Source organism: Cuculus canorus, chromosome 8 (genome assembly GCF_017976375.1).
Source record: "Cuculus canorus isolate bCucCan1 chromosome 8, bCucCan1.pri, whole genome shotgun sequence".
Lineage (NCBI taxonomy): Eukaryota > Metazoa > Chordata > Aves > Cuculiformes > Cuculidae > Cuculus > Cuculus canorus.
Window position 1 is genome coordinate 19,176,938 of NC_071408.1, and position 26,566 is coordinate 19,203,503.

Here is a 26,566-nt window from a genome sequence, read left to right on the forward strand (position 1 = left end):
CTTCATGACTGTTTGAGTGGAATATTGTTAAACCAAAATTGATTACCACATGTAAAATTTTCTTAAAACACGTAAATTTGAGTGCTGGAACCAGTGACTTGCTAGGGCCAATTGTATGTGCTCTGTGTTGCAAAGTATGAAAACTTTATAGCAGCTTCAGTCTTAAAAGACTTAACTTATTTAGCCCCCCATTGCCTGCTGCTTTCCACTGCATGATTGCCTTGAACGTACCTCTCAACTGTACCTCCTTTCAAGTTTATCTGTCTTCCAGAAATATTTAGTCTGAGTTCACTTGCACTCATGGCAAATTATTTCCATCAGAAACAGAACTCATTTTCTCATTCCCTGTGCCAGCAGTAGTGTCGCTGCAGGGTACGTCCCTGGTCTCTGGTAGATTGAGAGGTATGGACTGAAATTACAAGTATTACTTCCTTGACATATGCATGTTGATAAAATACAATGATGAAAAAGTTTCATGCTTTGCAGCATTAAGTGTTTTGTGCATAAGAACGTGCAGTTATTGAAATAGCCTATATGTCTTAAAACAATAAAAGTACTGTCATTTTCTTTAAACCAAATCTGTAAATGAATGAGAGTTTGAGAATGCATAAAAAGGTGTAAAGACAGCAAAAGCCTACATCTGGAACAGTATTTTTGTAAACGTACATTGTCCTTGAGCTGCAAAACCCATCCACAGCAAACTTTAATGTCCTGTCATCATTCATTCATCTCCACTCCGTAGGCTACGGATCGAAGTTGTAATCGTATGTCTTCGCACACTGAGACGTCAAGTTTCTTACAAACATTAACAGGACGATTACCAACTAAAAAGGTAGATTTCAGTGAAGACAATTGATATTGTGGGGCAGGGAGGTCAAGTCATTCTGAAAACATGATGCAATCTACTCTTTTATTTATAGCCTGATTATTCCGAGGTCATTAGGAACTGCTGTTGCTTAGCACCTCTGAATATCCAGGCTGTATGAAGTATTCTGACAGAGTTGAATTGGGAAGAATAAAATGATCAGAAGTAGTTTGCCTGATTTAATGTCTATAATGTTTGGAGCCAGTTTATTACTGGCTTTCAAAAAATGTGAATAGCACTGTCTAGACATGTAAATGGTACATTCCTGTGTGCAAAATTATAATGTGTTAGATGGCTAGTATTACAGATGTGTGCTGAACTCAGTTGCAGAGGTGCTAATCCAAAGTGACTCCAGAAAGTGAATGGGAGTTCCTTTCGAAGTGTGCTCCCTTAGGGGAGATGAGATCCTACTAAACAGTGTCAGAAAGGCAAAACACCTGACTCTTTGTGTAATGAAAATGTGATCACTGACAGCATCCAGTCTCTGGGTCAGTCCTCACAAGAAAATAAATCGAAAGATGTTTCTTAGCCCCACATTTCTTTCTTACTGTTTTAAGTCCTTTCTCACTGTAAATTTACATCTTTGTACAAATCACTTTATATGTCCACTTTTTACTCCTTTTTCTTGCAAAAATCAGACCAGGCAGAAAGGTAGACTTTTAAATTAAACTAATTTGAGCACCAAACTTTTATTTTGGGGGGATGGGTGGAAAATTCTTTTAACACTTGAAATTCAGTTTTGGAGCAAGATGATGTGAGAAACGTTTCACAGCACATATCATAACATCATCCTTCATTGTTAACTGGGGATTTCTTTAAGAGATGCCACCACTGCTGTCATGTTCCCGGTTATTTATTTTGCTTAACCTCATTGTTTGCCATACTTTCCATGGACCGTGCTACCATTTCTCATGTGGACTGTTTTGTGAGCTTATATTGAGGCTCAGTCTAACTCTGGATTTGGATCTTTGTAGCTTTTTCACGAAGAGCTGGCCTTACAGTGGGTTGTGTGCAGCGGGAGCGTGCGGGAGGCAGCCCTACAGCAGGCCTGGTTCTTCTTCGAGCTGATGGTGAGTAAACTGGAAACACCTTGCTTATTGCCTTACAATTCATAGTTTAAAACACAAACGCCAGCAACTGCAAGTGACTTCGCTGTAATTTATATTCCTATAGGTGAAGAGTATGGTGCATCATTTGTATTTTGCTGACAAAATGGATGCGCCAAGGAAGAGTCGTTTTCCTGAGCGTTTCATGGATGATGTAACTGCTTTGGTCAGCACAATTGCCAGTGATATAGTCTCTCGGTTTCAGAAGGTAATAGCACACAATTAAACTGAACCCTGGTCACAGCTCAGGCACCAGACCTCTCGCATGTTTGCTGGTGCCTAGACCAGGGAATGTTGTTAGAAAACATACAGTGTATTCTTCTTAATTTTCTTTCCCGTTTTTCCCTTCCTTCTCTCTAGGATACAGAAATGGTTGAAAGGCTTAACACCAGTCTTGCATTTTTCCTCAATGACCTGTTGTCTATCATGGACAGAGGATTTGTTTTTGCTCTTATTAAGACCTGCTACAAACAGGTGAACGTAGATAAATTTAATACTTAAGTGTGAACCATAATATAACCCATTACTCTAATTTTATTTGGACAGACAGTGAAGTATGGACACAGAATTCTGATATTCAGATATTTTTAAAGCAAGCAAGCCATTCTCAGTGGTGATTTAGAGTTTATACCCTACTGATTATACTCTTAAATGTGAATTGGGAGTAACGCCCTTGAGTGAGTGGACATGCTGGAGGAATGAAGAATTATTCCCTCTGCTCACCACGTTCAGAGTAATTGAACAAAAAATCAGTAGGAGATTTTGTGAGGGAGCTCAGACTATCATGGTTTGTCAGCGGCTCTCTTAAGGACACTTTGACCCTGTACAATCATCTTGATCCCCAAGCTCCCCTTCCATCTTTCTGAGGAAGCAAGTTCTCTCCCCCATAAGAAGCTGATGCATTGGGAAGCTTATTTGTAATGTTGTGTCAGTGAAATCACCTTGAACCACAAACTTTTGTTTGACTCCAAGCTGACACTGCTTGCAAAGGAGGTAATGAGGTATCAGGAGCTTAAGCTTGGAATCATTTATGCTGCAGTCTCAATTATTATAAGGGGCAACAACAGCAATAGCATTTAAGCATTGTTGCCTACCATATAGTAGCCAGCCCACATCTTTGACCTGTTAGTGCATCACACTCTGTGGTCCTGCTTCTCGCAACTGAAATCAATAGGATGTGACAATCTTGTGTGAAGCACACAGTTCTTCATTCGCTTACATAAATAAGGCTGTTATATATGTCTTGTGTTGATATGTGTGCCATTGACTGGGGTGTGCATGGCTCTTGCACATCAGAAGTTCAGTCTGTGGCACAAAGGAGTGATGTGGATGTGACCATTTGATGATATCAAGCTCTTCAGTTGTTGCTTTGGAAGCGCTTTGGGGGAGCAGTGGTGGGACAGGGAGGCTGGTGCTGCATTTATACTCTCTATTGGTACTAACTGCAGTCTTATGGTATAAACTTAACAGGTGTCTTCAAAACTGTATTCCTTAACAAATCCAAGTAACCTGGCATCTTTGAGGCTGGATTTCCTTCGCATCATTTGCAGCCATGAACACTATGTCACCTTGAATTTACCCTGCAGTTTGCTCACGCCGCCTGCATCTCCATCACCATCGGTGTCTTCAGCAACTTCTCAGGTACACTATGACAAGGATCCTTTGTTGAAATGCAAGCTGAGCTTTGTTCTGAGGCTTAAATTGTAGAAGGCAGTGGTATCACCTGTATTTTCAATCTGTTTGTTAATATTTTTTTGGAAGTGTTTATTTAGAAATTGTTTTATCCTGCCACATAGGTTTGACTTATTTTGATCTTTTATTATCGAAAAAAGAATGCCCATATCCCTGTTCTTACAGTGTTCTTACAGTGACCACACTTATTTCTGTCCTTAGGGACCTTGTCCCCTCTTATATTGAATAAACGCATAAACGTAAATGAGCAATTAAAGAAAACACTTTGTCCAATGTTACACTTTTCTTACAAAACAGGGGTCTTTCTAGGTCATTGTAGCTTAGTCCTAGCCTGTGCAGAAAAAGTAATTTTAATTAGCAAGTGTGTCATTCAAGTGGATTAATTAGTTGCAAAATTACACAAACTAAATCAAATTAAAGCCTTCTTATGACTGAATGAGAGCATCCGTACCTGAGTTAGAAGTTTAACTAATCCACTTTTAAAGGTTATTTGGCTTAACTTCGGTAAGGTCAGCCCTGTAGACAGGAAAGCAATAACAACGAACAGAATTAATAGGAGAATTAGTGAGCTTGGGTGGAATGTAATCGGGTGTGACTAGATACAAACAAAAAAGGGAGAAGGTAGTTTATGTGAGATTGTATTTAATTCTGAAAACTGCTTCTAATGTATTTCATAAGCTTTGACTTTGTGTTTCAAGAGGCCTCATTATGCAACTTCTAAAACTTGATTTTTTCACAGAGTTCTGGGTTCTCCACAAATGTCCAAGACCAGAAGATTGCAAATATGTTTGAATTGTCTGTGCCTTTCCGCCAGCAGCATTACTTGGCTGGGCTTGTATTAACAGAACTGGCTGTCATTTTAGATCCTGATGCAGAAGGGTAAATCTTTACAATTTTTTTTTCCCCCAAGAGTTTGCTATAATGCCAAGCAAATGATGGATGCAAAGGATGTTCTGGTGTGGCCAGAATTGGTTTACATTTGTGAGCTGGTAAGATAAGGAAACAGTTCTTTAAGAATCCTCTTCTTTCTCTCTACTCCCCAAAATTCTTCCTTCCTTATTCCTGGCTCTGTAAACGTTATTTCAGTCACATTTTCCCAGCTGAGAAGAAGGAAAGGAGGTTCCTTCTGGAGCCCCCAGCTCCCACAGGGGCACTGCTCGAGCTCTAAGAGGAAAACAGCGTTTATCAATTATAACAAGGGAATAATTTTCAACATTTGGGAAGTTTCTACTTTCGGTGGTTTTAAATGTTGCAATATATTTCACCTGTGCTCCTCCTGGCTGTTGTTAAACATAAGTCATGCATTGATGAGACCTCTGCAGGTTACATAAATAGACGAATAGAATCAAGCATGTAGAGTTTGTTGGTGACTTGTCTGGCTTGTGCAGCAAATAATTTTATGAAGTAGGAGTGTAGTCCTGACATCTAGTCTGTTACTTGTGTTATTTAGGGCTGTATTCTACCTTGCCTCTTTAAAATGTATTTCAATGGAAATTATTGATTGCTTCTACAGTCCTAAGTTCTCTCAGAGGCATTTTTTTCAAGGTGGACTCAGAAATACCAGCCAAGTCGACAAATGCTGATGATTCATGGTTAATTCTGCCCCGTTACCAAGAAGTCTCAGGAGTTAAACATTCATTCTGTTTCCTGTTGGAGAAGAAAGTGATGCTATAAATTAGAATATTTTCTTGTATATATACATAACACACTGCAGTCCTATTTGTTTGGCCTGAAATGGAAAAGCAGCAAATCTTTACCCGTATGCACAGTCTTCAGACATCCTTTTTGTAGCATAAGAAGGTCCTGCTCACTGGCTAGAAGTCAGGCCCTGTCTCTGACTATACTTGCCCTTGATCTTCACAAACTTTTTGTTCCTATTTACCTGCCTCTTGAGCTCTCTCACTTTGCTATTCTCAGCACTTAAACTTGGACCAGGATGGAAATCTCCACCCAGCTGCACAAAGAAGTGATTGGCATGATCTTGCTGGTGTCCACTGAGGAGACAGATCCTCCCTCAAACCCTGCCTGAACAAAAAAGCCCACTGACATAATTTCAGCTCTGGACATGACTTTTGATCAAAGCTCCTGAATTTTGGCATGGAAATGTACCAGTAATGCCTTTGTTATTATTTTCCAGAATGACTTGTAGCTTGCCGCTTATTAGCTATTCTCAGGCTTAAATGTTCTGCCTTTTGGTAGATCCACCACTTAAAGGAAACCAGTCTGTTCAGGTCTGCTCTTTCCATGCTTATGAAGATTTTTAATAGGTAATATCATCAGCAGGTTATTAGTAGAGGACTCAGACATGCTTACCGTTAAAATGTTTTGAACACCCTCTCAGGATTGTTCCTGGTTTTATTATCCTGCAGCAGGAGTGGAGTGGGATGCCCATCTAGTTGTTTGCTGTGTTAGAGCTTTAGGTCTTCATAGGTGATATGGAGCCTTAAATTTGTTCTGTCCTTAGTCTTTTTGCTCTGTTAGTGCAGGTTGTTGAATTTTAGCTCAACCATTTTAGGAGCTCTTTGGACTGAATTGGACAGAAAAGCCTCCAGTCCCCTGGTGCCTGAAGGTGGTGCGTGAGGTAGACCTCCCCGTGCTAGGTGCGGTACAGTAGCACAGTACATTACAGTCCTCCTCCAGAGCACTTGCAGTCTGAAAGACAACATAACACGCAGAAGAAGGAACCAGCTGAATGTGACAGTTGCAGAGAATGAGTCCAAGCAACTAGACGTTGAACAGATTGCCTCTGCAAACAACGCTGAGGTGCTTTGATTAGTAACTCAGCATATTATTGTTGCTCATTTCATAGTGCCCAAATTGCCCATGTTGACTCATGTTACAGGACAGAAGTGAGAAAATCGGGATTTGGCCCTCGATATTCAGTGGCAAAAGTCAGTTTTCCAAAAGGGTGCAGTGCTGACACACATTCAAGCCAGGGCTGAGATAACAGAGGGGATGGTTGGATGGCGGCAAGGTCAATTCATTGCATTATCAACTAGAAAGATTACTGCTGTATTTCCTCCTCGTCGCTATGGATCGATCTACCACACTACCTGCTCTATTCTGGAAAAGTGAAAAAGAAATTTGTGCAGTCCTAGGTTTGAACTACACTGCTTTGTTTGGATGTGTTTTCCCTTTATGCAGCTCTATGGCCTGCAGGATGGTTTCCCTTGAACTGTTAGAAACACAACTTGGGTGCCACTTCTTCAAAATAATACGAAGACTTTTTTTTAACCTTAATCTGAAGAAACCAGTCACTTAAATAAATTTGCTTTTCCTTCCTAGTTCTTAAGGGCCTCACTAATTACAGAAACAAGCAATTGTGGGATTTCATTATGGCTTGATTTAAAAAAACACAGGAAAGAAGGGTAGTTACAGCTAGGCGATGTCCTCCTGACCCGTGCTGTTGACTTATTAATCAGTTGAAAGCCCCAGTAATCCAGCCAAAGACTCTCATCTTTTTTAACCGGAACTCAACTCTACTTTTCAGGTACAGTGGATACTGCCTGAAAATCAGCACTTGTTTTAATACCTCAGGTCTGAACATTGAAGCTTTTGTCTTGCTAACGCATAATGTATGAGCTTCCTTGGCTGCTTCATGCATGGGGTAAAGTTGTCTTCTTGGCCTGGTTTGCCTACAAAAGCAAATAGCTACAGAGATACCTGCTATTTGCTCTGAGAGAGTTTTGCCTCTGTGTGGTGGCTGAGGGAATTGAAAGGAGAGGAGCGAGTTCTTGAGAGAGTCAGAGGAGTTTGCGTTTTCAAGGCATAAACACTGAGAAGACTCATGCAGGGTGTCTTGTAAAAGGGGCTAGTGCTTGGGCCTTGCAATCATTTACATCTCAGTAATGAGGAAGGCCATTTTTTGTTATTTTTCCTTCTACCCCTCCATTTCTTTGACACCTATTATTCAAAATTACTGATCTATTTACTGATTTGGTTGAATAATTGCATGGGAGGTTGGGAAACTGAAGCAGAAATGTCCTGATAAAAGCAATGTCTGTCTTAGGAGGGCTTTTCTCTCTGTGAATGATGTTAAATAGAAACAAAAAAAGAACACAACAAATAGTTTCACTAAACCCACTGTCCTCTCAAGTTTCTCTCCCTGTTTTCTATATTCCCCAGGTTCTCCGAATGGTCCTTAGCAGACTCAGTACTTCAGTGTAGCAGTAGCTGGGGCTTTGGTTTCCTATGGAAAATATGAGAGTGTTCACGTTATACAGGGTGTGCACTTCAGCAAGATATTTTTATCCGTTTTATCTGGTATAATCAAAAGCAATGCCATTTGTAAAATCCATGGGAGATCAAAAATACATATCATGGCAGTTTATGTGAAGTTAAAAATAAAAACTGGGATTTTTTTCTTTTTTTTGAAGCCACTTAGTTGCAAAATTTAGTTTGCTTTGAAGGTATTAACTAATCTGGATGACCCAACTCTCTTTTAACAGTTTATTTGGATTGCATAAGAAGGTCATCAATATGGTACACAATTTACTGTCCAGTCATGACTCAGATCCACGGTACGCCGACCCACAGGTAAAGGCCCGGGTGGCAATGCTGTATCTACCTCTGATTGGCGTGATCATGGAAACCGTGCCTCAGCTTTATGACTTTACAGGTATTTTATATTCTGTACTTTGAATATATGTTCATCTGCTCACAAGACTTGAGTGCTGGGTTTCTAAAATTGAAGTACAAAACCCTTTACTGTTGAATGAGATACTGTTTCTGAATTCTAACTTTGACATGTTTTCACATCCATTTCCTAAATTGCACTTGCAAAATGTATTGTCAATGACTGTTAACACCCAAAAGCTGCATTTGCGCACTTGTTTGCATGAAGCAAAAAACTAGCAATGCATTTTAGTTTACATCTGACTGGGTACTGTGTATGTGTAGCCCACCTCCCTCTATGTCTCTGACCTGCTTAGAAAGTCACCCCATGTACCTTACAATTCTCATAACAATTCCAAAGGATAAGCAAGTTCCTCTTCTTCCCGTGAGTATGTGCTCTGTCAGCGGTTGATTTCAGGAGTACTTTGCAAAGTGTCCTGAAGAGCAGCAGAGGTGTGTTATTTCAAATCGGGGCAGGGAGACCAATCTGGAATAGTTTGGTATTTGGAGTTGTCTTTTACATCCTTTACATTTAATGACACAATAAAACTGCAGGTAAGGATGTGGACTGAAGTATTCAAAGGGACAAAAGGTCTATTTTCAGAAGAGTTCTAGACATTCAGGTTGTGTAGGTTGAACACTTGAAAATTGTTGTTTGCTTTGCATGACCGCAGATAATAGTCCTGTTTACTTGCAAGACCCCACAAGTGTGATAATTTTCAGTTTGCATTCCCAGACAGTTTAGTTAAACTGCACTCTGGAGGGAGGCTGGGGAAAGAAACTTTGAATTTGAGGATTAACTAGATGCACGTGTTTCTCGGCAGAGAGTCACAATCAGCGAGGGAGGCCAAGCTGTGTCGCTGTTGATGATTATGAAAGTGAGGGTGGAAGCATGATAAGCCAGACAGTTGCCATGGCCATCGCAGGAACATCGGTCCCTCAGCTCACCCGGCCCAGCAGTTTTCTACTCGCCTCATCGGTACAAAACCATCCCCTCCTATTCCTTGACCCTCAGTTTGTGTCAACAAGCAAATATTTACACATGCGGATCCTGTGGGGCTGATCAGTGAGTGGTAGGGACTCATATCAGCTTGCAGCTGGTTGTTGCACAGGGAGGCAGAGGGGGAAGAACAATGAGGAGGAAATCACGTCTGCATGTTGTTGTGCCTCTTTCAGAGAGGATGTGATAAAATGCCAAGCAGGGATAAAAATCAACAAACCACAGAAAAAGGAAGAATTCCTTTTCTGATAAAATTATCTTTTTCTGAAACAATCTGATAAAACTGTGAAGTACAATGGTCAATATGAGCTTTAAGCCCTAAGCAAGAATTCCTACCACATCTAAATCCCACCTAGCTGAAGACATAAGTGGGCCATTTTCCCTGTTCTCTGCACAAGGAGGGAATCCTCCTGATTCTGATAGCAGGCAGGCTCTTCCATTTCTCCTCCCCCTTCTCCCCCATTTACTCGCATATCAGGACCTCATTTTGCTGGGTTTTATGTGCGCTCAAAGTGAGGCACTGGTACACGCATGAGATAATGAATAAAGCCCCTCTGCTGAACAGTTAACCTGCTGGAGGTTGTTAAAGGTATCTTGAGGGAAGTGGATATTCTCTGCCTACACAGAAGGTTGTTCATATAACATGATTAGTTTGGTTCAAACTGCTGCTTCACTCTTGTGGCTTGACCATCTGTGGGCTCCACTGAACTTTTGGGTTGAGAAAGAGAAATATGTATCTCCTGGTTGTTAGTAAAAGATGTCTCTTCACCTCTGTTCCTATTTGGTAATTATTTAGGCTGGGGTGGTAGCTGGTGCAGACCTTTTTAGTGATGATTGAAGCCTTTAGATGCAAAATACAGTGTGGTTAAATGTCTTGACCTGTCTGTTCTAGAGTGGCAGGCAGCATTCCACCTTCTCAGCAGAGTCCAGCCGCAGCCTTCTGATCTGTCTCTTGTGGGTGCTCAAGAACGCAGATGAAAGTGTCTTGCAGAAATGGTTCACAGACTTGTCAGTGTTGCAGCTCAATCGCCTGCTGGATTTGCTTTATCTTTGTGTGTCCTGCTTTGAATACAAGGTACTGCTGTATTGTTTGAACCTTCTGAAGTTCCTTCTAGGGTTTGCCAAGGAACTTTACACTCCCATCCTTTACACGACTACAGACAGGCATTTCCTGCTCTCTCCTAAGTATTTCCTGCATTCAGAATCCCAAGGCCTAAGCACTTCTCTGTATAGCCTCTAGCCTTTTTCCATCTTGACTTTTCAGCCACGCAAGTGCCTCTGCTTTCATTTCTCATGCAGTTTGTGCTGCTCACCATTCATCTGGGAACCGCTACAGGGAAAGGGGGTGTGGATCTTGGTTATTTTGCTTACTCTCAAGAGGAAGAGAGTTTTCCAGTGATGCCAGAGTCTGGGTAGATTAGCTAGCAACTAAACCTGTGTTCCTTTCTTGATGTACGTCTTTAGACAAGAAAGATATTTTGAGTTGTTAATGCTTAGAAAATACCCCAGATAAAAAGAATCTTCCCTCATGATCTCAACTGAAACTTGCAGGGCAAGAAAGTATTTGAAAGAATGAACAGTCTGACATTCAAGAAGTCAAAAGATATGAGAGCCAAACTTGAAGAAGCAATTTTGGGAAGCATAGGGGCAAGGCAGGAAATGGTCCGAAGAAGCAGAGGACAGCTAGGTAAGTAAAAATGTCTTCTGTGTTGTCTTTTCTTCCCCAGAACTGCTACTCCCATCCCCAGTGATTACTTGCACCCATCTGTGGTGTGGGATGCCACTCATTGAGATCTCAGATAGAGGTCCCTCTAGAAAGGTGTTTGCAGTGTGCTTCACTGGGTCTGCAAAAACTCTACACTTTTCCCAAGCTCAGTATACAGGCAGTTTATTTGTTACTTAATTGCTTCTTTGTACATGTGATCACTTCTCATTTGTAGGATGTTCTTGCCTGAACTTCTTCCAGTGCAGCGTCTTTCAGAGCCACCTTATAGTATGTGCTGTGCAAGGATCAGAGTGGGAAACAAACTGCCTGATCTTTCTGTGATAGCTCTGAAAAAGCCTGGATATTTCTGCTAAATTAATGAGGCTTGAAATAGCCAGTAGTTTGGGTAACAAGCACTTTCTGATGTTTTTTGCTGTTAGTGTTGTTTGAAAGGAAGGATAGCTGAAGATTTAGGACAAGAATCAGAACTGTCCTACTCTGCCACAGGCGTTCTGGTACATGTGAGCTTGTCATTGTGGACCAAGTTGAATAAATATTTTAGAGCCATAATTAAGTAATTACTTCAGAGAGATGGGGACCTTTGCAATTTTTTTTTTTCTTAATCTTACCTGATTGACTTTATTACTTGAAATTCTCCTGCCCTCCCAGCAGTGAGAATAAAGACGTAAAAGACTGGGAGGTAGGAAAGGGGGTCTTGGCACCACTCTGAGAACGCTACTGTGTGCAAGCTGAGGATAGCGATACCAGACTACTAAGGATTGCCATACCTAGGCTCCTTGTGTAGTCCAAGGATGATGCTTCTCTTAGCAGGCCTGATAGCTCCTTTCCAGATTTGAGTATCTCAGCTGCCACTCTCCTTCAGGTCTGCAATGAGCTGGTGTGTGAGCCCACGTTGCTCATTGCTCTCTTGCATACAAAATTGCTGCAAGTGGAGTTGCCTCTCATGCCACTCAGCAGTGACAGAATTAGGGGCCATGTAAACATCTTGGGTGAGTGCCATAGCCTTAAGCTCTAAGAAGTCATAGTTTGCTGTCACCTGTCACTTGTGAACAAATCTAGAGTTGCTACCCATGCAAAAAAAATAGCATTAGATGACTGCTGTTGTTTTAATATTATCCTACAGAGAGAAGTCCTTCTGGGAGTGCATTTGGAAGTCAAGAGAATTTGAGATGGAGAAAGGATATGACTCACTGGCGTCAAAACACAGAAAAGCTTGACAAGTAACTCTGCTTTATCCTTCTACACTAACAGTGTGATGGTGCCTGTGGGAGTGCAGGGTCTGTCTCCTCGTGGGTCAGTGGCAGCAGTCCACTTAGCTCTTGTGTGAGCAGATTTGAGCCCTCAGTTGGAACAGGGCTGGCAGTGTGCAAATAGCTTTGGGTCCAACACTGCCCTGACGCTTTGCTTATCTACTGTTCATTGCTTTCTTAGATTTTAAAATGAGATTTAAAGAGACTGCTACAACCCATTACCTTCTTAAACCCCTGTAGTAAGCTGTAATTCAGAGGAAAGATCCATTAATAGTATTCCCGGATAGCATATATATATCTCATGTCATATTTCCTTTATTCCATAAGAGCATTCTGGAGTTGTCAAAGCTCGCTTTCCTTTCCTCTCCTAATCCATCACTTTGGTTGTTTTTCCACATGTGCTGTGCTTTTAGAAGCCACAAACCAGCCAGGTACTGTAGCATTGGTGTGCAGTTAAATTGCTGTTTTGTACATCTGCAGATTCAATCATCACAGCATTGTTTGTGATGCTTGGTGGAAGTTTTCAGTGTGTGTGTGCAGCTGGTCGGAATGAGCTCTTTTTGCTTATTACACCCATTTCCTTTAAAAATCCCTCTCTTGGTGTGGTTTAGCCTGGAGGGCTCAGGAGTTGTGTTTGAGCTTCGCTGTGCACGTTTTCTGTTTCCTCAAATTGCAACCTGCAGCCTCTATCCTCCTAGCAAAAGCATTTCCTAATCCTAGGAAAGCAACCTCAGCCCAGGTGAAGCTCTGAAGAAACTAGGGGATGGGGTCCTCAGAGTCTGGATGGAGATCAAGCCAAATTTTACCCTTGAAGACACTGACGCTTCCTCAAGTTGAAAGTACATCTTCACGGCTTCTATTTGCTTTGTCCAACATAAGAATGCAGTTTCTTGTTATGTCAAGCAGTGGCTTTTTGTCCCACGACTCCAGTACTGTTGAGGCATTGGGATAGCCAAATGACACTTATGTTTCGGTCTTCTAATGAAGCAGTGTAGGTATAAATTCCACTGTGGCACAACTCCAGAGCTGTGGATGAGTTCAAAATTTGGCCTGAAATGCTCATCAGTTCAGTGCTGGCACTGGGCCTGAGCCCTCTCCTCTTCCCAGAAGGACCTCGCATATGTGTTAAACAGCTGTGGAGTACCTTGATGGTTGAAGGATGGTATCCCACCTCACAAAATAATCTGCTTATATAACTCTGCAAACATGCTTTTTAACCCCTACTTGCTCTCTGCGACCTGGGTCCTTTGCACTCCACTTCTATGGCACTGCAAGTGTGTCCTGCATGCCTGGGTAGAGTCTGGCCCTTCAAAATTCAATAAACGAGACTTTTCACACCCAAGAATTGTGCACAGCTAGTTGCAGGTGGTATAATTTTATGCAGATGGTATGATTTTATATAAGGCCAGGCCGCAGGCCTTCATATTCTGGAGCCTGAAGAGTAGCTAATGAGTGTCTGACTCAGCTGCCAGAGGAAGCAGAGTGTGGCAGGGGAGGGTGGCTGCAATATAGGTCCCAGAGCTGAATCAGCTGCTGCCCCCTTTGGTATGTATTTCGCTTGGATTTTGTCATTTCCCATGGGTCACACTCCTGCTGTGATTTGGCCTAGCATGAGTCTGTCGGAGATGGCACCTGTTGTTGGGCAGGCCTCAGTCAGGCTCTTTAAATATACTACTGCATCTTTGCCAGATCCAGCTTGTGCTGCTGAAATTAGGTTGTTGCTGCTGAATTCCTGGGGCTGCTGGCGTGAGTGGGTGTATAAACTTTGTAGGCCTTTCCACGAAAGTGAGTGCCTGGCATGTAACAGCAAAATTGTGTAGTTTTTCTTGGAGAGGAAGATATCTTCTAGAACTGTAATGTGATGTAGCTTAAACAGAGAAAGATTTCACCCTCACAGTATGCACTGTGCTACAGCCAGTCTAGCTGCCAGGATCAGCAGTTCAGACGTGCTAAAATAGCTCGTGTAGCACCACCGTGTGTCCGTAGCTTATAACGTAAAGCCGTATGCTCTGTTCCTGATTGTATTGCATGTCTAATGATGCTTACTAAACCATTTTGAGTTGAACTTTGATTCTAAACTGTTGTTGTGTTCCTGGGAGAGTAAAGAAGTGTCAGCAAGTAGTGTGATCTCTCCTGAGCATGATGAACATAAATCCTGTGTAAGTTTGTATATGTAAAAAAAACAAGTCTTTCTTCCTGTCCTCTTAATGGATGTATTGAAATATCCTTGTAGTGTTGTCCGGTAATAAATATATGCATTGTGGGGGGGTTCTGCTAATGTGCAGGTATTTTTTACTGGAAAATATCTAGGTCTACTTCTTAAACAGAAAGTAATTTTATTGCTTTCTTTTCTTTGATTAGATCGAGGGCAGAGATAGAACATGAAGCACTTATTGATGGAAATCTTGCAACAGAAGCAAATCTGATTATTTTGGATACACTTGAGATAGTTGTACAGGTAAGGATGATGAGAAAATAGAGATGTAATAGCATTATAATCACCTGGCCAGGCAGCAGTTTGTTAAACAAAATCATCCTGCTGCTCTTAACTGCCTGAGTGCTGTCAGAACTGTCCAGCTCCCCTGCTGCAGTGGAGAGGGTGGTAATGCCTCTCCTGCTCCTCAGCCTGTAACAATCTAGTTTTATATTACAATAGCTTCCTTCAGTCTCTTCTAAGGCTGTTCCCTTTTTCTAGTATAAGAAGTGTTTTTTCAGAAACTCGGTGATGAACTGTAAGAAATTCCAAGTCTTACCCGGTTCTGACTAATTCCTCTAGTTCTTCCCAAATCTGCCCCAAGTCATTAGGTTCCAGGTCAGCCTCGTGTATCTGTAGTTATTTTGCAGGAAAGCTTCCGGGCTTATCAGCCTATGTGCGCAGCCCAGCTATTTCCTCGCACAGGTGAGCACAGCAGTTTTATCCCCTGGTTTCTGTACAAGTGAAACCTGGGCAGGCAGTAGCAGGCTTACCAGATCCACCTCTGAGCTGCAAGGAGACACAGGAATCCCAAGGGTTGCACTTAGTAGAACAAGGTCTCCAAATGTCAGAGCCTCATTGAGTAGAACACATCATCATTCCACTGGCTTTAGCACATGGGTCAGGTTTTCATTACCTGGGGGTTGATTGAGTAGTGTGACTACTTTGCAGGCCCAGCTAAGTGTGTAATTTCTCCAAGCCAAAGGGCTTTTCAGCAGTTATTCTCTCTCTCTCACACACACAAACACACAGAGGAGGTTAATTTTTGCTCATGCAGCTCTTGGTTTACTTTTGCCTGCAGACTGTTTCTGTGACGGAATCCAAAGAGAGTATCCTCGGTGGGGTGCTGAAAGTGCTTCTGCACAGCATGGCCTGCAATCAAAGTGCACTTTACCTCCAGCACTGCTTCGCCACACAGAGGGCTTTGGTTTCAAAGGTGAATTCCCTGCAGATGCTATCATATATCCTGAGCAGCACTGATGGAGGATGGGATTGTTTTCTTCCTTTGCATTGGGGTCACTTCACCAAGCATTTATTGTTTTGTGCTGTGTTGATTTTCAGAAAGTGTAGTCTGGGTGTTGATAAAACCTGACTGGTTTCCATGTTCGGTGCCTGTGTCTATGCACTTTGTGTGTGATGGCTGCACGCAAAGGTACAGTTCGCGTAGCCCAAGTGCAGTGTGGGCTCCTGATGGCCAGACGTAAGTGGGCAAAAGCACCTAGCCAGTAGGGATCACAAAGCACAGGTGGAATAAAAGCCATACAGATCTCTCTTAAAATGGATTTGTTTTACTGGGCCCATAATTTAAACAATATCACACTTTCTGTGGATGTACTGGGAAAAGCTCAAAGTTTTAGACTGAGTGTTTGGAACTGATGTAAATCAGTCTAAGGGTGTAGCTGTAGGAGTGACTTGTAGGGCACAGGTAAAATGGATTGCGTTCCAGTGCTGCCAGTGAGTCTGCTTTTTCTTTACTGTAAAATTGAAATGATCCAAATTAGCACCATTCCCCTCAAAAAAGAGGAGATTGGACTTCCTTTAATGTCAGTGTGTGGTCATTGCTCATGGTTGCCCTGGCCTTTTTGACTGAGTGCTTGTTCCTGTGAGTCCAAGCACTAATTTTCTTATGTGCTGTTTTTACAGTTCCCTGAGCTGCTATTTGAAGAAGAGACTGAGCAGTGCGCAGATCTGTGCCTGAGGCTCCTGAGACACTGTAGCAGCAGTATCAGCACGATACGGTCGCATGCGAGTGCCTCTCTTTACCTTCTGATGAGGCAAAACTTTGAGATTGGGAATGTGAGTATCCTCCTGCATTTCATTAGGTTGTTACTTGTAAAGTGGTTGGGGATTGCTGGGTGTAGCTTTGTGCATTCCTGTGGGAGAAAGGCTGTTGGAAGGCTTACCCTCGAAACAAGCATGGCATGCAAAGGGGAGAGAGGCACACAGCAGTGTGCCTAGGCTTTGCCTTGCTCTTGGTCTTGTGGTACCTCACACTTCTGATTGATGCATAGCAGGAGTGTCCAATCTCTGGTGTTAAAAGAGTCCGAGCTGTATGCCCAGAATCTCTTTGCAGGCAAACTGCCTCTTGTATCGGCTTATAGAGAGATGCAGAGCCCTGCATGGAACATCCACTGCAAGAGTTTCCAAACTGACAGGTTTGGAAGGTTTGCATACTCTTCAGATTGGACAGTTTGAACTCGATGGGTCGTTTGGAGGAACTCCCCTCTGCCTTGCCTTCACACACCTCTAGGTGAGAGCAGAAACAGCCACACTTCCCTTTCTATGGCACAGCTTGTATGTATTTCCTTTCTGAAAGGGCTGTGTCAGTGCAAGTGAGTTAGCAATGCTGGGATTTTGTTTACATTCAGATCTTATTTATCTGTAGTTACATCTTAGCTTGAAGCACCCACATGCATTTTAAATTGTCAATAAAACTCCCAGCCTTAACTCTTCCAGTTGTTATTTTGCAGGCAACCATGTAGCTATGTATCACAAAGTGTTCTTCCAAACATATTTGTTTACACTGCTTTGGTGACAGAACCCTCCAGTTCTGAGCCCAGGAACTGTGATTGATAGCAGTGACTTAACTGTGACTCTAGTCTTTAGATGACACCAAACCAAACCAAGTCTCTGGAATGAAAGCTATATTCAGACAAGACAGAATTGAGCATCATGCTGTTCAGAGTGCTTGAGAGAAGAGCAGGGAGAAGGAGAGAAACCTTTTGCAGGAGAACCTTCACCTGGTACTAAATAATGCTGTCCTCAGATTACGAAATCGGCACCGCCAGAGGTTCTTATTGTAATCATTGCTCTGAGACAGCACTTTTCACAAAATGTGTGTTCTTCTTTTGTGCCAGGTTCCTGTCGGGAGGAGGGTGCAATAACTAGAGCACTGAAGTTGCAGCAGTCTGCTGAAGTGTCTCCAGGTTGTTAAACTACAATAACAATTTCTCTGTTGCAGAACTTTGCCAGAGTGAAAATGCAGGTGACCATGTCTCTCTCATCCCTGGTGGGGACATCCCAGAACTTCAATGAGGAATTTTTGCGGCGTTCCCTGAAGACTATTTTAACGTATGCTGAAGAAGATCTGGAACTTAGGGAGACAACATTTCCTGATCAGGTAAAACAAATACCACAGGAGAAATAATGTATAATTCATTAACAGCCTGTTCTTAAACCTCCATCTATAGCTGGAATTTGCAGGTATTCCCTGAAGGGGTTACTTTTTTTGATTACCTGAGTACATAAAACTCAAGTTCTTGATTAATTCTGGCACCAAGGTGCAACCATACAAATGTTCAGAGCTACTGTTGAACAAACATTTCCAAGTATGTAGTTCAAATCCCACTGCAGTTCATTACAGCAGTATATTTTTTACAGGTCCAGGATCTAGTGTTCAACCTCCACATGATCCTCTCTGACACAGTTAAAATGAAGGAGCACCAGGAGGATCCAGAAATGCTGATTGACCTGATGTACAGGTAGAGTTTTTACCCATTACACTGCAGGAACAGTAGATGTCAGTGCTCCACATGATGTTTGAACCAAGCTTTGTACCTACTGCACTTCCTGTATTTAGAGCATTAGGTATTGTATTACTGTGAACTTTGATTTTATTAGCAATAACTTTACTTTAAACTTTAAACTGTTTTACACTGCTTGCCATGATTCACATTTCACCTGAAACCAAAACAGCTACTTGCTGTTTGGATTTGGACTCAGATGTTGCTCATTTGAGCCCTTACAGGGCTTGGTTTTGGAGTGATTACACTACAGTTCCTGGTCTCCGTGGTCATAGACCAATACGCACTTCTCTGTTGTGTTTGAATATGGTATCAAGAGGTTGTGTTTAGCAGTTGTGTAGCTTATCTTATATAAAAATTGTTTCCATTCCCCAGCAGTCTCTGACAGTGTCATCTGAGCAAAGACAACTCTCCCTGCTTGCATCAGGGAGAACTTAAGGACCTTCCAGGACCTGCTTGCACAGAAAGCTTTTTGGCAGTGGTACATAAGATGATGTCCATATGCAAAAATATTCAAGAGCCATGTTAAGATCCCAGCTACCAAACAGCATTGTTTTGTCTGAAAAAATAGTCCTGAAGGCTTTGTAGAAGAAGGCAGACTTAGTCATAAGCAACCAGACAGGTCTTCTTCAATTGTCTCAGATCTCTGGCTTGCTACCAGTCTCCAACTGGTAGCAACTGGTAGCTTTGAGCTTTGGTCAAGAGCTTCAGCAGTAATCCATAAAGGCATTCTGCAATCACGGGGCAGCTGCAGTTGCTTGCCTGTGACCAACTGGCTCAGAAATGTATAATCCAGGCAACTTTCCATCTATATACCTTCTTCATTTATTTCTAGATAGCCTAGCACTGAGAGTGGTGATTAATTAAGCAGAAGTAACTAAATACTAATCACAAAGTTTTTATTTTCAATTAGGATTGCAAAGGGCTATCAGAATTCCCCTGACCTGCGCCTGACCTGGCTGCAGAACATGGCTGGAAAGCACTCCGAGAGGAGCAATCATGCCGAATCAGCCCAATGCCTGGTCCACTCTGCAGCCTTGGTGGCTGAATATCTAAGCATGCTGGAAGACCGAAAATACCTCCCTGTAGGGTGTGTTACATTTCAGGTAGGAATTATCCTCCATGAAGTATTTTTGAGGTTTTGTCGTCTGCTGCAGAGATACTGAGTATCTCCACATGCCAGATATTACTGTGTCTACATGCTCATACTGCACTTATTCTGTTTTTTGGGGGAATGCATTACAGCGACTTCTGAAAATCTTTATTATACTTGAAGAGTAAAAATATTTTATCTACATTGTATCTCCTTAGAACATATCTTCCAATGTTTTGGAAGAGTCGGCAGTTTCTGATGATGTTGTATCACCAGATGAAGAAGGTATCTGTTCTGGAAAGTATTTTACGGAGGCTGGTCTGGTGGGATTGCTGGAACAAGCTGCAGCATCTTTCTCCATGGTAGAAGACTTCAATTTCTTTACCTATTTTCTTCAGCAATCTTACATTGCTGGGCAATATAAAGGAAAATGTTTTCTCTATGAGGCTGTGTAATTCTATTGGAACTGCTTAAATTGCACGGAACATTAGGACATTTAGTTGTTCAAGAGAGCTCAGTTAGCCCTCTGGAGTAAACCGTGCAAAGAATGAGATCTGAGACCAAGAGGTCTTTATGTGTTTCCAGTGTCTTTCACTACAACATGCACATTTGGGAGTTCAGAATAGTAAAGAAAGGCTGTAATGTTTTTTCTCCTCTTCAAAAAGAGTGGGCCAAGAGCTTTATGTGAGCAGTGTTAATGAACTAGTAATAGTGTATCCATCAGAAACCAAGGAAAGCAAGTGAATTATTTCCCACAACAAAATACTAAACATCATTCAGTGGTTTAAGTACAATCAGCAATAAATCCAGAGCAAAGACCTAGGATCTCTGCTGTGGGGTGGCTAAGCCATGCAATGCAGTATCTCTGCCTGCAATGGGCTGGATCCCCTCCATTTAGGGACATCCTAAGAAAACTTCAGAAGGCCCATCTCATGGAGTGCCGAATGGTGGATGTAGAAGTCACTTGAGTTGAAGATGCACTAAATAGAATGACCTATACTCTGCACTTAAACTGCCATATTTCATTCTGTATTTCATTCATAGCTTGTTATACTCTTGTGCCTATATCCATCCAAAATATCCCAGTTTTGATTCAGTTAATCTCATTTACTAGTAGCAATGTCTAATGCAGTAAGCTCTTGATTCCAAGGTTAACTGGGAATTTTATTCCATTCAGGTATGGGTGTATTCTAAGTAAAGGTGCTGGTAGCATGACAGTGCCATTTTGCAGTTTTGCAGTTTCAGTGCTGCTAGTGTGTATTGTTCTCGCTGTTGAACTGATGGAGTGATCTGATGGACCTTATTTTTGTAGGCTGGCATGTATGAAGCAGTGAATGAGGTTTACAAAGTCCTTATTCCTATTCATGAAGCTAATAGGGATGCCAAGAAGCTATCTACTATTCATGGTAAACTCCAAGAAGCATTCAGCAAGATTGTTCACCAGGTAATGATTTGAATTTTCAGCTGCAATGTGAATTGAGAAGAAACTTCAAATGTTCAGTGAAATAAAAACTACCTGTTAAAGAAAAAACATTTAAATCAGATTACATGAGAATCGTCAAATGGTGATCCACAGCAAATGCAAGGATCACTAGCAGAATTTTTTATCTCTAGACATTTAACATGAGAGACATCACATACCAAGTTTCATTGTAACTTTAGAAATATCCAAGAGTTAAAAATCATCTGTCAGTTTATCCTTTCAGATGTTATTTTAACCTGTGTTTTGCATGCTGTATTGTGGGGAAAAGACTATATCTTACCTTTAGCATGGTAGGTAATCTTCAGAAATGTTGGGGATTTATTTGTCTGTTCATATAGTAGATAAGTAATTGAAGGAATCTCTCTAAACTTAGTGCACAACCCACCAGCTTAGTTGCTAAGCATTTGGTGAGAGATATCAGAAGTTGTCAACCCTCACTAAGTGCAATTGACCTCAGAAAACAGGAGGTGAGAGCACTTTGCAACTCTCAAGAAGCATGTTCTCTTCTTGGAGAAGCCTGTTGGGTGTGTGCCTTTCTGTCAGAGCAGGCAAGCACTCAGCAGAACCTCCTCCAGTACATGCCAATGTTACTCTGAGCCCCGCAACCAGCTTTCTGGTCATGGGCTGCTGGGTACATCATTTATCTGTTTGTGTGGTCACCCTTATGCTGCTGTCAGCTGCTCAGTAGATGTTGATTACATTGGTCTTATAAGATCCAGCTGAGACTCTGGTGGTTTTCTCCGTGTTCTGATATTGCCAGATTCCTAAGATCAAGTGTTCCGATAAAGGACAATCTGTTCTAAGCCAGAGGAGGCCATTTCGGGTGTGTAATGACTTATAATCATTGAAACCATTTCAGATTTATGATGCCTTACATTGACGGTCATGTTTTGGCCTTTGAAACTTTTTTTGGGTTTCTGTGACATGCGCTTTTTACTTTTTATTACACAGAGTACTGGCTGGGAGGTAGGTAACTCAATTTTAGTTAGTAAAGAACACTAATAGATTTTTCAGATGACTCACGCCAATGCTTGCCCACATGTGCTAGTTGTGGGCATTTCTGTTGCTGTCTGCTGTTAAAACAATTCATTAACCAAAGAAATACCAATAAACCGATTGTGGTTGTAGTAGGAGATTCTTCATAAGAAGCTGTAGGTAGTGCATGGATGCTGATGTGTTCCACTAATGAGGTTCTTTGGTGAATGAGCCACTGTATCATCACTAGTTTGTTTTTTATAATGTGTTTATATTTCTTTTCATCAGCATTGACACAGAATATCATCTCTTCATACCATATTTTCACCCCACCCACAGGGGTCGATTTAAGCAATAATGCTCAGAGGTAACACAAAACTGGTTTACTGCATGTGCAGACTATATCTCAGAGAATAGGCTGCTTCATTCTGTTCATTTAAGAACAATCAATTTGTTATGTAGCTGTTTATCTGGCAGTAAAATAGCTCGATTGTGTTAACTGGAGTCAGCTTTGCTGCTTTCGTATTTGTAGAGGCTATTTGCTCACATTTCTACAACATAACACCATGAGAACCACACAGTTGGATTAAAAAATAGACAAAGCAGTTGGCTTCACCCGCAATTGCACACAGTAGTACAGTGAGTTTGATAACTCGGGTCCTAGTCCAGTCGACACAGTGGGTACATGAGCATTGAGAAGTCTCAGAAGACATTTAAAATGTTTTGTGAATATAACATTACATTATTTTCTTAGTCTTCAGCTGTCCAGGTAATCTGTGCTTTTCTGTGAGTCAGGCAACTCCACATGGGCTATCTCCATGTTTCCACCACAGGAGAGCGTTGAAGCCCGCACTTCTCAAGCTGGGGCCAAGAACAAAGTTCTTTTCCATTGTGTGACAAACAATTTGGACTGATGATGTCTGAATATCAGTTATAATTCTGAGCTAGCATGAAATGAATTTCAGTAGCTTAAAAGTAACCCCTGACACTTGAGGGCTGGCCCTTTAAATCGTTTGCTTGTTCCTGTGAAAAGTCCCAGCAGATGAGGCAGCACAGCAATCAAGAGTACGTGTCATAGGAGTGTAAGTGACCTGTGTTTGATAGCCATCAAACGTAAAGGCCTGTGAGCATCTGTTTTGATTAGTCTGCCCCTAAATCGACCCCTGAAGAAAATCTTGTCATTGGTTATGATTCTAACATCACTCGGTCATGTTTTACTGCATGGTAAAATAACACCCATGGTTTCTGTTCTCGTCTTTCATCGTGCTCCTTCATTGCCACACTTTTTCTGATCTTTGTGCTTTGTAGCTTTCAGATTTGTTGCATGTTTTGCCGTTTTTCCTTATTTTAAATACTTAATGGATGCTCACCCTTTTTTTATTTTAAAGTTTATTTGCTGCCAATTTGCTGCTTGTTTGTTTTTTGGAATTTCCCTAATTAAATACTTTCTGTTTTCTCCTCTATCGCCCTGGTTGCTGACCCTCCTTCCCACTCTTACTATTGTCTGTTGTGGTAAGTTCCTACTCGTGGAATTTTTTTCCCCTCCCTTTCTCTTTTTTTTCCCCTTTTTGTTTTACGCTGTGGAAACCCCAGTTTCATTTTACCAAAGAGCTATGCCAACAGCAGTACCCCTCCTCATGTCACAAGGAAAGTAGTATTGCCAACTACAAGCACTGAAGTATCCTGAGTTTGGCACCAATGAATTTCTTAGACCTTCTTAAACATACCAAGTGGTGGGTTTTTCTGCTTGTGTGTTTATTCATTGAATAAATGTTGAATCAATTCTTTTTGTTTACTTTCCATTTACGAGAGTTGTTAGGAAAAATCTTTTCATGCTATGCCATGAGAATTCACATATGCTTTTTAAACTATGCAGGGTGAGGTTGCCATTGAACAGCAGGACTCCAGGAGCTGGTTTGTTCAAAAACTCAGTATTAGAAAATGTGTAATAGTTGGCAACACTGCAAAGGACCTTGGGTTAAAATTGAGCAAGAAAATAACAATGCTCAGTTTGGTGAAGATATGGTTGGATTTTGCATTCAGCACAGTGTACATGAAAGAGTTACTTTTATTCCTACATACTTGAGGCTGACTCTGCCTTCAGGCAGCTGCTGCCGTGTTGGTCTTGGTGAAGAAAGCAGATGATCACTCTTGTGTCTGATTTTTCGAATCTTGTTGGCAAAGCTTTTTGTGTGCGTGCAAGAGATAACTCTAAAACTTTATTCTCAGCAATTTTGAAAGGTATTTACCATGCATAATAACAAATCATGAACCTTCATAAATCATGGTGGCTGTTATCTGCTCTCCCAGTTCTGTAATGGCTATTCAGTGTTCACCTTCATTCTCTTCTCCTCCCGAAGACCTATTATTTTTCATAAAATAATAGGAGATAAAATGCTCTTTATAATTTCTCCCTCATACCTGCATTTTTAGCTCTTTTCAGAAATAAGGCCATGGAGTATTTTTAAGTTTTTTGCTTTGTTTTCAGTACCATGAGAAGATAGACAAGTATCAGCTAGATTTCACTTGAAATATCCTAGTACAGAGCCACCCCATATTCCTAACGCTAGGCAAGAAACTGAGCTCTCCTAATCTCAGAGGGCTGGCAGCTACTGATTGTCTGTGTGAGATAAGGAATAGCCCATAGCTGTTTGCTCTCCCAGTGGAGTGTGTTTCCAGTCCCCTGCTTCCAGGTACAGATCTTCCCCTGTGAGTCATACGTGTTTCATGGCTGATGGATCCAGGGCTTTGTGGGGAGCTGCTTCTGTCGCACTGGGGGCTAACCAGTGCTCCTGCCGGCTTTTCTCCCTGGGATCCTTATGATAACTTAAGTTTCAGCGACTGGATTTATCAGGAAGAGCCTGTGCAGCAGGTCCTCATAACAGTGAAACAACTACAGAAGTTGGGAGCTGCCTTCACACGGGGGCACCGTATCTTATTGAGCTTCCCTGCTGCTACTGCTCCTGGGACTTCCCAATGCCCCATTACTCTAATTTTATGTATTTAGCAAGTGCCACCGGAACTCCTTATTAATTGATGCTGATCAACAGACAGCATTTTATTCCTCACTCGTGGTTATTTTTACAGCAACATAAATGTACTCTGCCTGTCACAAACAGGTGTTTGGACAGATGCCCACATGGCAGATACCCTCTGGGGACCACGTTCTGCAAACACCTCATAGACTGAAAGTCGCTTGCCCAGTGGGTAGGAAAAAACAGATGAGTTAGAAGAGTGGCAGCGTGTCCTCCATCTCTGGAGCCTGCCCTGTGTCCATGGGTTGGGGCAGGATCCCACCAACTTCCACGTGGAGCGTGCTTGGGGCACATGTAAGCTTTGGAGAGATGTTTCATAAGGCCGTTCCCCTTAGACAGACATGATGCTACTTTTGGAAGTGCTTTGAGAAAGGAGCCCTGGCATCACAGTCTTCTGCCTACAACACTGAGATTGAATTGGAAAAAAACCCAGATAGCACAGGAAGATGGAAATGTTGGGCGCTGAGGGATTTCAGCATGGGTAATAGTGTCCAAAACTGTGGCTTTGAAAAACTAGTGATGGGTAAATTAAGGGTTCGGTAGGCTGCTCATTCCTGTGTGGGTCCAGGGTGATGGGCAGTGGAGAAAGACAGAGTCTAGGGAAATAGCTTCCAGCTGTTGCCAGATGCTACCTCCTATATAACAGTAATGACTTTGCAGCTGGGAGTCGCAGCCTTGGAGGTGCTTCTGGGAATGGCTGTGGTGTGACAAAACCCTGTAGTCTATGCTGGCAGGTGGAGCTGGATGAAAGCCTCTCTCGGGAGGAGGGATGCTCAGAGAGGTGGGCTAGAGCAGGGTTCCAAAGAGCTGCCCGTACCACATCAATCATATGAGCAACTCTCAGTGTGACTCTTAGTTTTCTTAAATTGGAGCATGTGTCTACACTCTTGCCAAAGCAAAGCCAATGAATTTGTATCTGTCAATGTCCCATCGTAAAGCCAAGATGTGGCCTGCAAGTATTAAGCAAGGCTACTGCCAGCTCTGGTTATTTCAGGCTTCACTTCCACTTCAGAGTTGGACACCAGGGTGCTTTGCCCTCTTGAAGGCTCTCAGGGCAAGCAGCAGCCCTTGCCACAAATTGAACAAGAGGAGCTGAGCTGTACCTGGGCGACTCTAGCATGATGCTCTGGAGTTTCCTCCAGGCCAGGAGAAGGTGGTGGCTTGCCCTGACAGTACTTTTTCCAGTCTCTGGGGTTAGCCTGAGGGATTTATTTCAGTTTGCCTTAATTATCCTCTTTGCCTCCCATCAGTTTTGCCATAGCAAAATACTAAAAAAAACCCATACACAGCATCCAGAATGTTTGTAAGTGCTGTTTGAAACCAAACACTAGCCCGGACTCAGAAACATTGAGCGTTATATACTACATCACACTTTCTCATGAGAGTAAAGGTGAACATTTTAGAGTTTCTTGCTGAAAGGCATTTCTAGTTTGTGCATGCAGCGTGAGTTTCTTTAACAAAATCAAAGGTGTTTTGTTTTTAAAGAGTTTTTTTCTCTCTCTTAATTAGATTTTCTTTGTTACCTTTCCAGCAAGAATCTTTCTTGTTTCTGTACTTCTGTTCCATTTCTGGGCCAAATTCACCACTGGCTCTGATGGAAGCAGGTACATGACAAAGTAGATTGCATCTGCTTTCACCAGGAGTGATTTTGGCCCTCTGTACTAGATATTAGCTACTAGAAGAGTAACACCTTCCAGTTGACATGCTATTTAAAAAGCACTTGCGTGTGT

General features: G+C 42.0%; 1 protein-coding gene across 14 annotated transcripts in view; it reads left to right on the forward strand.

Annotated features, from left to right (window-relative positions):
• DOCK7 (dedicator of cytokinesis 7) overlaps positions 1–26,566 on the forward strand; it is a 109,233-nt gene that overhangs the window by 69,358 nt on the left and 13,309 nt on the right. For 2 of the 14 annotated variants that reach the window (XM_054073344.1, XM_054073350.1), the window contains 21 exons: positions 743–832; positions 1,840–1,935; positions 2,039–2,179; positions 2,332–2,445; positions 3,442–3,612; positions 4,403–4,542; positions 8,112–8,281; positions 9,102–9,256; positions 10,170–10,352; positions 10,829–10,964; positions 12,127–12,223; positions 12,667–12,684; positions 14,615–14,711; positions 15,529–15,663; positions 16,371–16,523; positions 17,689–17,847; positions 18,108–18,208; positions 19,164–19,356; positions 19,562–19,705; positions 20,656–20,787; positions 21,778–21,792. In XM_054073344.1, coding sequence (XP_053929319.1) covers positions 743–832; positions 1,840–1,935; positions 2,039–2,179; positions 2,332–2,445; positions 3,442–3,612; positions 4,403–4,542; positions 8,112–8,281; positions 9,102–9,256; positions 10,170–10,352; positions 10,829–10,964; positions 12,127–12,223; positions 12,667–12,684; positions 14,615–14,711; positions 15,529–15,663; positions 16,371–16,523; positions 17,689–17,847; positions 18,108–18,208; positions 19,164–19,356; positions 19,562–19,705; positions 20,656–20,787; positions 21,778–21,792 — 2,640 coding nt within the window. Of the gene's footprint in view, positions 1–742; positions 833–1,839; positions 1,936–2,038; positions 2,180–2,331; positions 2,446–3,441; positions 3,613–4,402; positions 4,543–8,111; positions 8,282–9,101; positions 9,257–10,169; positions 10,353–10,828; positions 10,965–12,126; positions 12,224–12,666; positions 12,685–14,614; positions 14,712–15,528; positions 15,664–16,370; positions 16,524–17,688; positions 17,848–18,107; positions 18,209–19,163; positions 19,357–19,561; positions 19,706–20,655; positions 20,788–21,777; positions 21,793–26,371; positions 26,441–26,566 lie in introns of all 14 variants that reach the window. The other 12 variants (XM_054073346.1, XM_054073345.1, XM_054073347.1 and 9 more) reach the window with 7 other exon arrangements.